The 15,557-nt window shown below is 42.7% G+C and overlaps 1 protein-coding gene across 1 annotated transcript in view; it reads left to right on the forward strand.

Moving 5' to 3' along the window:
- Nucleotides 1-4,523, forward strand: part of psap (prosaposin) — a 69,165-nt gene extending 64,642 nt beyond the window's left edge. Inside the window, exons 12-14 of the mRNA XM_072282385.1 lie at nt 552-632; nt 1,225-1,332; nt 4,013-4,523. Of these exons, the coding sequence (XP_072138486.1) occupies nt 552-632; nt 1,225-1,332; nt 4,013-4,048 (225 nt within the window). The 3' untranslated portion in view covers nt 4,049-4,523. The remainder of the gene's footprint in view (nt 1-551; nt 633-1,224; nt 1,333-4,012) is intronic.
- Nucleotides 4,524-15,557: the final 11,034 nt, after the last annotated feature.

The following is a 15,557-nucleotide window of genomic DNA, read 5'->3' on the forward strand; positions in this document are numbered from 1 at the left end:
TATACCTCCAGTGGTTTTGTTTTTTTAACATCCTGCCTAACTCCCTGAGTTCTCTTTGCAGGGCCTCATCTCCCTGCCTGCCGTTAGTATCCTGCCACTAGTATCCTCATCTCCCTGCCCCCTTGTCATTAGTATCAATGTGGCTGCTTACCCATTCCTTTCAAAATCTCCGGTGCCTGCTTAGAAACATCTTTAATTCTGGCAACATGCCTTCCTGGATCTTTGCTGGGGCCTCAGAAGCCCCTGACTAAAGAGTCCCTATCATTATTGCTCTCCTAACCTTTGACCAATGGTGCTGTACAACAGAGGCAGCGTTGGTGCTACTGATCTGTTGCTGCTGTTGTTTTTCCCTGAGAGGTCAACCCCCTCACCCCCACCCTGTGCACTACCTGCTCGCCTGTCCTGGCAGTCAGCCATGTATAGCTGCACCTCCCTGAATTTGTACATGACGCTCGCTGCCTCCTATATGTTATCAAGGAATTTGGAACTGTAAGTACACTCTGAAGTGTCTAAATGATTACTAATTATATGTAACTACTTTTGTGTTGTAGTGTGATGATCTAATAGCTCAGTATGGAGCAATTTTAATTCAAGTCCTGCTGCAGAGTTTGGATCCAGACTTTGTCTGCAAAGTGAGTATGATTTGCTTTCTGCCGACGATCACAATTAATTTCTCGTGCACATTTGTGTGTTAACTGAACCTTGTCTGGTGTTTCAACTGCGGTAACCTATAGGCACCATATGAAATGCTACATGTTTAGCTTATCTTAGCTGCCTCACCTGGCGTTCACAGGAATGTCCCTGATCTCCGCAATACTTTATCAGCCTGTACCGTCAGCTACCTTCTGATCCAGCCAGGACTTCTATCAACATTTGACTGGGAACAAAATTCATTTCCTCAGAATTGTAGAGCACTAAATGGGTTCTTTCATCCGTGCCAGCTATAATGCCTCTCTTATTTCCCAACATTTGTCATGTATCCCTGTACACCTTTTCTATTGAAGGTCCAAGTTCCTTTTGAGTTTACTGTAAGCAGCACAATCAGGGCAGGGAGTGGCTCCTAACAGGAGATAAACTGAACTACATCAATAGCTCTAAATTCAGCAAACAGTTCAATTAGAGAACAAAGCAGAGTTTTACAATGGCTTTAACAGCACTGCAGCTTTTAGAAATCTCTGGGATGAAATGATTTGCCTAATAATTTCATCCCCCTTTCACAAACAGAATATCGGAGCTTGCACAGAAGCAAAAGAACATCTCTTAGGAGCAAATAAATGTATCTGGGGCCCATCCTATTGGTGTAAGAATATGGAAACTGCAAACCAGTGCAATGTAAGTACCCACATACTACCAGTATAGGAAAAGCTTCTACGCATTTGGGTGTGCTTTGGACATATTGAAGTTAAATTATACTGACTTCCCAGTGGTTCAAAGGGTTTTAAGTCTGTGTTGTGAGCATGATGATTTTCCTGTAAACTCCTGTACAAATTAGCGGCTTTCCAGTCTGTCACTGCTGCTGAGAGGTATGCCCTAAACAGGACTGAATTTCCTCTTATATATCTTCCCATGGTGTTGAAGGGTGGTTAGAGATCGAAACTTACGACCACAGATCATAACAACATAAGGGAATAGGTTATTTGGCCCTTCCAGTTTGCTCTGTCATTCAATAATTATACTTAATTATTCAAACCAAGTAGCTTTTAGAAGGTTTCTTATCATATTAGGGTCATAAGTAATAGGAGCAGAATTAGACCATTTGGCCCATTGAGTCTGCCCTGCCATTTCAGCATGGCTGACGTATTATCCCTCTCAACCCAATTCTCCTGCCTTCTCCCCGTAACCTTCACCTTAAATATACCCAATAACTTGGCCTAAACAGCCGTCCGTGGCAGTTAATTCTACAAATTTACTATCCTCTGGCAAAAGATATTCCTCCTTATTCTCTGTTCTAAGTGGATGTCCCTCTATTCTGAAGCTGTGCCTTTTGGTCCTAGACTCACCCACAAGAGGAAACATCCTGTTCACTTCCATTCTATCTAGACCTTTTAATATCTAAGACCGTAAGATATAGGAGCAAAATTAGGCCACTTGGCCCATCGAGTCTGCTTTGCCATTTTTATCATGAATGATCCACTTTCCCTCTCAGCCCTCAGCCCCCATCTCCTGCCTTCTCCCCATATCCCTTCATTCCCCTCTATTCTGAAGCTGTGTCCTTTTGTCTTAGACTCACCTATCATAGGAAACTTCCTCTCCCTATCCATTTTATCAAGGCCTTTCAGCATTTGATGTTTCAATGAAGTCACTCCTCATTCTTCTGAATTCCAGTGAGTACAGGCCCAGAGCCATCAAACGCTGTTCATATGACAAGCCCTTCAATCCCGGAACCATTTTCGTGAACCTCCTCTGGACCTTCTCCAATGCCAGCACAGCCTTTCATAGACAGGGGGCCCAAAACTGCTCACAATATTCCAAAGTGTGATCTTACCACTGTCTTATAAAGCCTCAGCATTGCGTACTTGCTTTTACATTCTAGTCCCCTAGCATTGCATTTGCCTTCTTTACCACCAACTCAACCTGCAAGTTAACCTTTAGGAAATCCTGCATGAGGACACCCAAGTCCCTTTGCATCTTTGATTATGGAATTTTCTCCCCTTTTAGTAGATAGTCTACACCTTTATTCCTTCTGCCAAGGTGCATAACCATACACTTCCCTTCACTATATTCCATCTGCCACTTCTTTGCTTATTTTCCCAGTCAGAGTCCCTAGGCCACTTCACATCTGACTTGTGGAAGTACGATTTTACACAAGTTCTCCATTAACATTTAAAAGAATTCTTTGACAGTATTTTTAAAATATAATACTGGATGTAACACATGTTCCATTAGTTTGATTATGGCTTTCATTAGAAGGCATTCCTTGAAATGGAAAAATTTGCAGTAAGTGTACGCAGAGCAATATGAAGTGTGTATAGCTCTAGAAAACAGGCTTTTTGATTTAAGGAAGAATTAATTCATGGGCAATTCTTGGGACTAGCACCTTCACGTAGCTTTTGCATTTAGTTCCCTCAATTATTAATATGTTGTGAATCCAACAAACCCCACATTGGTTAGAGGGGATAAGAGGAGGATCTTCTTCACTCAGAGAATGGTAAGTAATTAGAATACACAGCTGGAGAATGAGGTGGAAGCTGGGTTCCTGACTGCCTTTAACAAGTGTCCAGATGCACACTTGAATTGCCATGCTGTAGAAAACTATGGGCCAACTCCTAGGAGATGGGATTAATACAGTAGGGTTCCCATTAGCCGGTGATAAAATGAGTTTAAAGGGCCTGTTTCAATTCTGCACTTGACTTAGAAAGTCATAGAGTAATACAACAAAGAAATAGGCCCTTCAGCCCAACTCATCTATGCTGACAAAGTTGCCTACCTAAACTAATTCCACTTGCCTACGTCTTCTAAACGTTGTGATTGTACGCACCTCCACCACGTCATTCGATAGACACATCACTCTCTTTGTGGAATAAGTTACCAATGAGCTCCCCTTTTATTTCCTTCCCTGCTCATTTTAAACTTGTACCCTCTAGTTTTAGACCTCAATACCTCTTATGATTTTATAAACTTCGATAAGGTCGCCCCTCAACTGTTGGGAAAACTTAATAGAGTCATCTTTAAAATGACGGATCAGATAGTCCTACCTCTCTGAACAATCAAAAGCAAACTATTGGCATCCTGCATGTGCACTGACACCTGTCCTTGCTCTTCCTTTGGGCTTCACCCTATTTTCCTCATTGTTAAAGCCATGGCAAATAGTTTCTTCAATATGTTGCTGCCCTCAAGCATTGACCAACGAACTACTCAAGTCTCTAAAAAAAAAATCCTCTGAAAGAGACTGAAGGGTCGCTGAAAATACCTGCCCAGAAATTTGGTGGCTTCACAACCATGTAAGTTGTCATGTGAACCATCTTTAATCACTGAACATTTCTGATGGTTATTTTTCCCATCTTTCTGACAGGCGGTTGAACACTGCAAGCGTCATATCTGGAACTGAAAGGGATGAATTGCTGGATAAACGCAGTGATGATTTTAAACAAATTTTTTCAGTTTAGTTTGCAATATATGCTTGAGCATTACGTAGAAATATGTTTGTTGTAACAATCTCAAAGTTTGCTTAATCCATGTTTCTCTCTGGTGAATGGTTGTATCTGTGAGGTCTATCTGACTTCGAACATTAGTTATGTATTGCACTGCAGGAGATGGAGGAATAAAGTTAATTCCTCACCTGGGCTTGAGTCTACAGGAGAAGCTACAGCAAAGGTTGTCCCTCAGCTGTAAGAATTAATGTAAACATTTTTGGTGTTCAATTCAGGTAATGCTAATAATGAAGTGACTGCTGGATTTTGCTTCAATTAATACGCAAGTACTGTAGTCTGAAGGACCTAATGTTTGCTAATCATTAGTTTGTTGTAAAATATTTGATAAATATGTACAAATCGGTTTGTCAATAAATCCTGTTTTAATTTTCATGTTTGTGCTCACTTTCTTTGAGCTCCAATTTACTCTAATTATTCAATGAAAGTACATATTTTACTAATTATTTAACTTCATGCACAGTACGTTCCTTTGGTAGGTTTAAATAATCAATGTGCATCAATATCAAGCCCTTTATGTCTTTGCAAGTAATAATTAAACATTTGATTTCAAAATGTAGATCAAGAATGTGGATAACATTGTTGGACTCCAGATTGTTGGTTACCTTAATTTCTTTTCCTGCTTTTCTGTTTACTCTCTCTGCTTAAAATATTTGAGCATTGTGTCCAGGCACTTTTTATTATGTGAGGACTAGGGCCTGTTGTATTTCAGTCTTTGTTTTCCCGTGTTATATCTTGGGTTCTATTTTCTGTTTTGTCCTCTGGCTACTGTGCTCTGCCTAGTCCAGGGTCACTGCTTGTCTCAAATTTCCTTTCTAGTTCCCATTTTGTGCTGCTACTGTCTCACTATTCTGAAATATCATTGCTGCCCACATTGCTGTCCCATTCCGTGTAATCCCTACATTCTGCTCATGTTATTAGTCCAAGCATATGTTAAGCACCTCCAATCCATCTTCCAAAAGTGAAACTTCCGATAGCTAAACATTTTAATTTCATTTCCCATTACCATTCCAACATATTGGTCCATGGTCTCCTCTTGTGTCAAGATTAGGCCACCCACAAGGTGGAGGGGAAGCACCTTGTATTCCGTTTGGACATGAATATCGATTACTCCTTCTGGTAAAAACAATTTTCCCTACCCTTCACCTCTTCTCGTCCCCACTCTGGTCTTTTACCTCTTCTCACCTGCCTATCACCTCTTCCTTCCCTTGCTCCTATGGTCTACTCTGCTGTCGTTATCAGATTCCTTCCTCTCCAGCCCTTTATCTTTCCTGCCCACTTGGCCTATCACCTTCTAGCTCTCCTCCTTATATTCCCCCCACCCTTTTATTCTGGCATCATCTCCCTTCCTTTCCAGTGCTGAAGAAGGGTCTCGGACAAAAATGTCAACTGCTATTCATTTCCATAGATGCTACCTGACCTGCTGAGTTCCTGTGGCATTTTGTGTGTATTGCTCATGTTATTTGATGTGTTTGAAGTCTTCCACTTGTTTAGCATGTTGGCTACCCTAGTCTCTGTGGCAGAGAATTGCAAGATTCACCACCCTCTATGTGAAGAAGTTTCTCCTCTCAATCTTAAATGCCTTAGCTCATGTCCTGATACAGAAAAGCCCAGTTCTGGATACATTGGAGGGGAGACCTTCGCCCCACGTCCAATCTGCCAAGCCCTGCCAAAGTGAGTTCTCCTTTCATTCTCACAAACTCTGAAGGAATACAGGCCTAGTTGCTCCAGTCACGTACATCAGTCTGGTGAACCTTTGTTGCTCTCCCTCAATGACAAGTATATCACAGGTCAGGCAACCTCTCTTCAAGCAACACTTACGATGTGGTCTCACCAAAGTCATGGACTCAGAACCTCTTGCACTGAAGATCAAAATACCATTTGCCTTCTTAACTTCTTCCTGCGTCTGCATATTTGCTTTCAGTGACTGGAATACGAGGTCTCCCATATTCCCTAGTGTATCACCATCTCCCAATCCATCACTATTGATGTACTGCATTACTCCACCAGGTTCTGGTTTTCTTCCCCAAGTGGATAAATTCTGATTCAGACATCCTGTATAAAATCTGCCATTATTTCCTAATTCACTCAGCTTAATCTAAATAGTCAGAAATCTTTTACGTCTCCTTATAACTTGCAACCACCTGTTTTCAGGTCACTAGCAAACTATTTTTGGATTTAGTTCCCCATCCAAATCATTCCCTTTGGAGGATAGCTGAACCCAGGGACTCATTCTTATGGTAGCCCACGTGTCTCTCCCTGCCATCCTGAGAAAGATCTGTGTATTCCTACTTTTTTCCAATTAACCTAATTTCAGATCATGCTAGTATAATGCCATAATCTCTTGAACTCAGTTTTGTACACCTAGATCTTAGAAACATAGAAAACCTACAGCATAATACAGGCCCTTCAGCCCACAAAGCTGTGCTGAACATGTCCTTACCTTAGAAATTACCTACGGTTACCCATAGCCCTCTATTTTTCTAAGCTCCATGTACCTGTCCAGGAGTTTCTTAAAAGACCGTATCGTATCTGCCTCCACCACTGCTGCCCGGCAGCCCATTCCACGCACTCACCGTTCTCTGTGTTAAAAAAAAAAACAACTTACCCCTGACATCTCCCCTGTACCTACTTCCAAGCACCTTAAAACTGTGCCTTCTCATGCTAGCCACTTCAGCCCTGGGAAAAAGCCTCTGAATATCCACATGATCAATGCCTCTCATCATCTTATACACCTCTATCAGGTCACCTCTCATCCTCCGTCATTCCAAGGAGAAAAGGCTGAGTTCACTCAGCCTATTCTCATAAGGCATGCTCCCCAATCCAGGCAACATCCTTGTAAATCTTCTCTGCACCCTTTCTATGGTTTCCACATCTTGTGCAGGACTTTGTCAAAGGCTTACTTAATAAGTCAAATACGCACATCTAATAGATCTCATCTATCCAGTTAATTCCTCCTCTTAAAAACATCAATAAGTCAGTCACATTTCATTTTCTGAAATCAAAGTCACCTTTGTCTAATCCCATTTATATTTTCTTAAGTGTCCTGTTACCTTCGTCATAACAGACTCCAGTATTTTCCCTGCTTCTGACAGAGACTAACCACATTGTAGTTACCTTTTAAAAGGAAAAAACAAGGTTACCTTTGCCACACTTCCACTTGCAGGAACCTTTCTTTATAATGTTGGGTGATATATCCACTCTTTCCATGGCTCCCTTTGGGATGCAAGTTGGTCTGCACAGTTAGAGGTATGATACTGACAACTGGTCAAAGGTATATCTTGACTATTCCAACTCCCGTTTGCAAGACAAGGTACTTGCAAAAACTTGTTCAATGTTCTAGCTGTCAAGACACAAGGTATCTCACACTTGTTCTGAGTCCCTTACTCATGGCTCGTCCTTTATGAATGTTGGTCTAAGGCTCTCAAACTATCCTGAGGATTGATCAGCAGTTGGATCCTGTCTCCAGGACCCATTTTCCTCCTATTCTCTAGTGAGAAGATATCATGTTGGATCAGACCCAGCCTGGATCACCATTTTTCTGTCTTTGTCCCATAAGCTCTAGAATGTTGGTTGTTACACTTGTAGCTCCAATTTCCACTTCAGTAACTGTGCAGCATCCTACCTGTTGGTTCTAGGCCAAGTAAGTATGTTTGTACACAAGTGCACAAAATTTATTTCTCCCTCTTCTTCTGACAAAGATCTCACACAGGTTTGATGACAAGTCTCAGCTCACAGGTGTTTTACCGTCATTCAGGTCCATAGTTACCTCTTGTTACTCTGTCTTAGACTGGATCTCACCTTGCTTGTTCTTTCCCCCACTATAACTAGACAGCCAATGGCGTATTCGCTTTTATCTCATGCCAGGTTCATTCATGTTAGTACCTCTAGAAGTTGTTATAAAGTTGTCTTACTGATATTTTCTTAGCATTCTCAGGGAACTTAATGTACCATAAGGCACCTTTATGCCACAGCCTTCGACTGTTAATTCAGGCAAAAGACACTGTCTTCTTTTGTCTGTGATTATTTGAACCCTTTGCCTCCTCCAATGCGGATTTTTCAGCTTTCCCATTAATTTCTCCAAGAGTATCTATTTATTGATTCTTCCTTTAATTTATCTTTTTTAAGTGGCTACATTGCACAAAAACATATGCTTATTCCCAACACCTGTTCTGTAGCTGATAAATTAGTGACTCTTGTTATCACCCAGATGCTTCTGAAGTCAGAGTAATATACCACGGTTTATTGGTTCATTATTGTCACATGTACATCCATGCACATAATTACATCACATCTGTGTGCTGAGGTCGTAGAGGGAAAAAGGAAAAGCGTTCCCTCCCCACTGATCTCCCTCCTGGCTCCTATCTCTGCAAGCATGACAAATGCCACACCAGACTCTAGACGACCTCCTCCTTCACCATTCAGGGCCCCAAACAGTCCTTTCTGGTGAGGCTTGCAATTCTTTCAGGGTCATCTATTGTATCCAGTGCTCCCGGTATGACATCTGCTGCATCAGTGAGACCCAGTACAGATTCAGAGACCATGCCATTAAGCACCTTCACTCTGCCTCAAAATGCATGATCTGGTGGCTACCCATTTCAATTCCGCTTTCCATTCCCATTCTGACATACCTGTCCGTGGCTTCGTCTGCTACCACAATGAGGCCAAGCTCAGGTTGGAGGAGTAACACAACATATTCCATCTGGGTAGCAGCCAACTGGAAATCAATGCATTAACATTGGTTTTAATAACTTATGGTAATTTCTCTTCCCCTCCCTCCTACTCTCTTTTTCCATCCCCCATTTTGGTTCGCCTCTCACCCCTTTCCCTCACGTGACAGTCACCTCCCTTTTTGTTCCCCTCCACCCCATCAGATTGCTTCTTCAGCCCTTCACCTCTTCCATCTACCCCCTCCCAGCTTCTTACTTCGTTCTTCTCCCTCAACCCACCCACCTTCCCACTCCCCCAGTCTCCCCCATCATCTTTTTCTGCCCCCTATCCTTTCCAGTCCCATTAAAGGGTCTTGGCCCAAAATGTAGATTATTTATTCCCCTCCATAGATGCTGCCTCACTTGCTGAGTTCCTGGAATTTGCCTGTGTTGCAGAATAAAGTGTTACAGTTACAGGGACAGTGCAGTGCAGGCAGACAATAAGGTGCAAGAGCTCTAACCAGGTTCAGAGTCCACTGTATCATACTAACCAGGTTAAGAGTACATCTTATCAAATTAACCAGGTTAAAAGTCCACCGTATCATACTAGGGAACTGCTCAGTAGTGTGATAACAGCAGTATAGAAGCAGTCCGTTCAGCCTGATGCTTTCAAGCTTTTACATCTTCTACCTGATAGGAGGTGGGAGAAGAGACAATGACCAGGGTGGGCGAGATATTTGATTAGGGTGGCCGTTTTATCAAGGTAGCGAGAAGCGCGGACAAAGGCCATGGAGGGGTGTGCTGGTTTTCGTGATGTGCTGAGCTGTGTCCACAACTACAATTTATTGCATTCAGGGGCAGAGCAGTGGCCATACCAATCTGTGATGCATCCAGATTGAATGCTTTCTACAGTGCGTTGATAAAAAAAATTGATGAGGGTCAAAGGTGACAGGCCAAATTTCTATATTCTGACTCATTGTTATTTGAGATTTGGCCCACTACAGTGGTATCACCTGTAAACTTGTAGATAGAGTTAGAACAGGGCATTTGTGAATGAATAGGGAGCTGAGTATGCAGCCTTGTGGGATTACAGCATTAAGGATAACCATGGTGGAGATATTGCTGTCTATCCCTACTGATTGTGGTCTGTTGGTCAGGAAGTCAAGGATCCAGGGAGGAGATTCGCCTGAAGTCTAGGAGTTTGGAGATGAGTTTACTTGGAATTACCGTATTGAAGGTGGAGCTGTAAGCAATAAACAATAGTCTAACATGGACGTCTTCACCGTCCAGATGCTCCAGAGATAGAGACGAGTGTTCGGCCCAGAGATGGCATCTGCTGCAGACCACTTTACTAGGTAGACCAATTGCAGCAGGTTGTGGTTGTCAGGGAGACTGAAGCTGATGCCCAGCACCAGCCTCTTGAAGCTCTTCATGGCGGTGAATGTCAGACCCAAAAGGTTGTAGTCATTAAGGCACATTATTTTTCTAAAGTACAAGGGTTATAGTGGTCTTCCTAAAGAAGGTTGGATCCTCATATTGAAGCAGGGAGAGGTTAAATTGTCTGGAAATACAGTACCTATTGCAGTGGGTCTGCACAGAACCGGCCAGGAACACCAGCTGGGCCAGATGCTTTTTACAAGTTCACTCTCCAGAAGACTGATCTTAGGCCTGCAGTGGTGACTTTGGATTCAGGTGCATTGGAGGCTACAGAGACACTCCAGTCCCCATCTGTTCAAAATCTATATGTCTACTGACTCGTATTCAAATGTTTTGCTTATTTCCCCACATTGTGAAGTCAAAGCTTGATTTAATCATCTTTCTGCATGGCTTGAGATTGAGATTTAAAAAGCAAGCAGGGTTTGTCAGAACTTTTTGCAGAGGTTGAGAACATTTGGGTTATTAGGCACTTGGCAAGGACCAATACAAATAAGTTAGGTTTAAATAGAGCAACTTTTGTGGAAATTGCCATTTCTGGAATGGGCCAAGATTAGAGTACGGAACTGGGGCTTTGGTGAGAAGAGGCAGAAGCTTGCAAAGTTTCTAGTAAGTTTTGTTCTTTTTTATTGCATAGTTTATATTTATACTTTATTGTCGCCAAACAATTGATACTAGAACATACAATCATCACAGCGATATTTGATTCTGCACTTTCTGCTCCCTGGATTACAAATATTAAATATAAAAATATTAAAAATAGTAAAAATTAGTAAATATTAAAAATTAAATTATAAATCATAAATAGAAAATAGAAAAATGGAAAGTAAGGTAGTGCAAAAAAACCGAGAGGCAGGTCCGGATATTTGGAGGGTACAGTCCAGATACAGGTCAGGATCCGTTCAGCAGTCTCATCACAGTTGGAAAGAAGCTGTTCCCAAATCCGGCCACGAGTCTTTAAGCTCCTGAGCCTTCTCCCGGAGGGAAGAGGGATAAAAGTGTGTTGGCTGCGTGGGTCGTGTCCTTGATTATCCTGGCAGCACTGCTCTGACAGCATGTGGTGTAAAGTGAGTCCAAGAGAGTTAGAGCAATGGGAGTGACTGTAGGACAATGATGTGCTCCTCTTCCAGTATGCGGGATGACAGGGAGACCTCTTGTATCTCTGACGGATGACTACACCAGCAAGAAGTGCATCTAGCTGTAGCTTCTTATAGACCATATTAAAGAAATGGACCTGAAGCTGGATGAACTCAGGATCATTCGGGAGACAGAGGAATTGACTGACAGAAGTAATATCTTCGAGAGGGAAGGAGGTTGGGTACATGGTGTACCTGGTGCTGTTCCCCCCAATAACAAGTATATTGTTTTGGATTCTAATGGGGAGGGACAACCTGGCAAAGAAAAGCCACAGCTCTCAGGTCTCTGGGACTGAGTCTGGCTCTGTGACTCAGAAGAGAAGTGGAGAGAAGAGGTGAACAGTAGTGATAAGGGATTCATTAATTAGGGGAACAGATAGGAGGTTCTGTGGATGAAAACAACTCTCCCGGATAGCGAATTGGATCCTAGGTTCCAGGGTCAGTGACAGCTCAAATCGAGTCCATAGCATTCTTAAGAGGGAGGGCAAACAGCTGGAGGTCATGGTCCACATCAGTACCAATGACATAGGCAGGAAGGGTGATGAGGTCCTGCAAAGTAAGTTCAGGAAATTAGGTGCGAAGTTAAAGGACAGGGCCTCCAGAATGGTGATCTCAGGATTGCTGCCCATGCCCTGTGCTAGTGAGGCCAGAAGTAGGAAGATCATATAACTTGACAGGAGATGGTGTAGGAGGAGAGGTTTCAGATTTTTGGATCATTGGGCCCTCTTCCAGAAAAGGTGGGACTTGTACAAACAGGACGGTGTGCACTTAAACCGAAGAGGTGAAGGTCAATATTCTTGCGGAAAGGTTTGCAAATGCTGCCCCAGATGGTTTAAACTGTAGTTGTGAGGAGAACCAGAATGCCAGGGCAACTAGTGGAGTGGTTGCGGGAAAAGTAGATATTAGCTTACATACAAAGACACAAGAACTGAAATTTTGAGCATGGTGGGACTAATATTCTGAGTTGCATCTATTTCAATGCAAAGGCAGAGGAGCTTAGAGCATGGATCAGTATATGGAATTGAGATATTGTAGCCATTAGTGAGACCTGGCTGCAGTTGGGGCAGAAATGGCAGCTCAGTGTTTGGGGTTCCATTGTTAGAAGGCAAGGAAGGAGGAGATAAAATGCCATGGCAGTGCTGAGACAGAAAAGACTGGAGGGCTTGTCTACAGAGGCTATATGAGCAGAACTGAGGAATAATAAAGGGATGACCATATAAATGGGATGTTATAGACCTCCCAATAGACAGTGGGATTTAGAGGAACAAACTTGTAGCAAACAGTTGCAAGAAAAAAAAGTTAGCAATTTTAACTTGCTACATATTGACTGGGACTCATACTATAAAAGGACTGTGTGGGATAGAGTTTGTCAAACATGTTCAGGAAAGTTTCCTTAATCAATAAATAAAGGTCCCAACTAGAGAGAATGAGTTACTGAAGCTCCTTATAGGAAATAAGACAGGACAGGTGACAGAAGTGTGTGTATGGAAACACTTTAGATCCAGTGATCATAATTCCATTGGTTTCAAGATAATTATGGAGAAAGATAGGACCAGTCTTTGGGTTGACAGGCCAGTTTTGATGGTATCAGAAAGGATCTGGCTGGTCTGGATTGGGATGGGTTATTTTCAGGCAGAGGGATGCTTGATAAGTGAGAGGTCTTCAAAATGATATTGAGTACGAAGTCTATATGTTCCTGTTAGAATAAAAGGCAAGGCTAATAGGTATAGGGAAATTTGGTTTTAAGGGGATATTGAGGTCCTGGTTAAGAAGTTGGAGGTGCAGACCGGGTACAGGAAGCAAGGTACAAATGAGGCAATTGAGGAATATAAGAAATGCAAGGGAACATTTTAGAAGGAAATCAGGAGGGCTAAAAGAAGGGATGAGGTTTATGTGGCAGACAAGGTGAGTGAGAATATCAAAGGCTTCTACAAATATATTAAGAGCAAAAAGACAAAATTTTCCACTTGAAGATCATAAACTCAGGAGATTCTGCAGATTCAGGAAATCCAAAGTAACACACAAAATGCTGGAGGAATTCGGCAGGTCTGACAGTTTCTATGGAGAGAAATAGAGTCAACGTTTTGGGCGAGATCCTTTCTCAGGACTTGAGAGGAAGGGAGATTAAGCCAGAATGAGAAGGTGTGGGAAGGGGGAATACAAGCTGGAAGGTGATTGGTGAAAGCAGGTGAGGAGGAAAGTCGGTATGAGGGAGGGAGGGATGAAGTGAGAAGCTGGTAGGTGATAGGTGGGAAAGGTAAAGGGTTGAAGATCAGCATGGTCATCAATGCATAGAACCAAAAGAGGTGGGGGAGATCTTAAATGGATTTTCTTTTTGCATCTGTGCTTACTCAGGAGATGGTCACAGAGTCTGTAGAACTGGAGCAAGATAGTAGTGAGGTCATGGACCGTATCCAGATTACAGAAGAAGAGGTGCTTGCTATCTTGAGGCAAATTATGGTGGAATAATCCCCAGAGCATGACAAGGTGTCCCCTTGGGCTTTATGAAGCTAGAGCAGAAATTGCAGGGGTCCTGGCAAAGACATTTCAAAAATCCTTAGCCGTGGGTGAAGAGCCAGAGGACTGGAGCATGGCTAATGTTCCTCTGTTCAAGAAACGTTCGAAGAACAAGCAAGAAATTATAGGCCAGTGAGCCTAATGTCAGTAGTGGGTAAATTATTGGAAGATATTATAAGGAACTGTAAGTAAACATAAGTACTTGAAGTGGCAGGGCCTGATTAGGGATGGTCAACATGACTTTGTACATCCTCAAACAAGAGAAAATCTGCAGATGCTGGAGATCAAAGTAATACACACAAAATGCTGGAGGAACTCACGAGGCCAGGCAGCATCTGTGGAAAATGTAAACCGTCAACATTTCGGGCCAAGACCCTTCATCAAGACATGTTAGGTTATGTCCGTAAGACCATAAGACCCAGGACCAGAATTAGGCCATTCAGCCCATTGAGTCTGCTCCGCCATTCCATCATGGCTGATCCCAGATCCCACTCAACCAATGTTATAGAGTTTTTCAAGAAGGTTGCCATGAAAGTCGAAGGAAAGGCTTTTGACAAAGTCCAGTTTGGGAGGCTGGTACAGAACATTCAGCTGCTTGGCATCCAGAATGAAGCAGTAAATAGAATTCAACACTGTATTAGAGAGAGCAGTAGTAGTAGATGGATGCCTCTCTGACTGGAGGCCTGTGACTACTGGTGTTCCACAAGGATCGGAGCTGGCTCCGTGACTGCTTGACATCTATATCAATGATCAGGATAATAATGTGGTAAACTGAATCAGCAAATTTGTGGATGACACCAAGATAGCGGACAGCGAGGAAGACTAAGCTTGCAGCAGGATCTGCACCATCTGGGAAAATGAGCTGTAAAATGGCACATGCAGACAAGAGTGAGCTGTTGCACTATAGGAGGACGGACCAGGGTAGAACTTGCACAATGAATGGTAGGGCACTAGGGAGTGTATCACAACCGAGACCTTGGAATACAGATCCATAATTCCTTAAAAGTAGTGTCACAGATAGATAGAATCATAATGTGAGCTTTTGGTACATTGGCTTTCATAAATCAAAGTATTGAGTACTGGAGGCGGGTTGGTATGTTGAGGTTGTATAAGATGGTGAGGCCAAATTTGGAATATTGTGTGCAGTTCTGGTCACGTACTTACAGGAAAGATACTTACAGCCCTCCGGTGAAAAATGATATTGTATCTGTTAAATAGGGGCCGTTGACAATTCTGATTTGATGGAAATGGACGTGAAAGCACAGAGGAACATCTGGAAAAATTTCTGAAACGCCAGTTCACTGCTGTTGTTACTGCATGATCGGGACTCTTTCGGAGGGAAGGCCTCAAAATCCCCGGCTTTGCCTGCTGTTGGCCACCGAGATGGAGGTCGAATCGTTTGGATAGAGATGGCACTCAGTACTCGGTGTCGGAGAGCTGATCAGAGCTCGAAGTTTTCGGATGACTCAGAGTCGGACCATGGTCGGGTATGGCAGGGAGAGTTTTTCTTCCTTCTCCCGTCTGCGTGAGATGTGGGACATTTGAGAGACTTCGAACTTTTACTGTGCTCATGGACTTCTTCATCAAGTTATGGTATTGTTGCACTGTTGTAACTATATGTTATAATCACATGGTTTTGTTAGTTTTTCAGTCTTGGTCTGTCCTGTGTTTTG

The sequence above is a fragment of the Mobula birostris genome, chromosome 18 (assembly GCF_030028105.1).
Source record: "Mobula birostris isolate sMobBir1 chromosome 18, sMobBir1.hap1, whole genome shotgun sequence".
NCBI classification, from domain to species: domain Eukaryota; kingdom Metazoa; phylum Chordata; class Chondrichthyes; order Myliobatiformes; family Myliobatidae; genus Mobula; species Mobula birostris.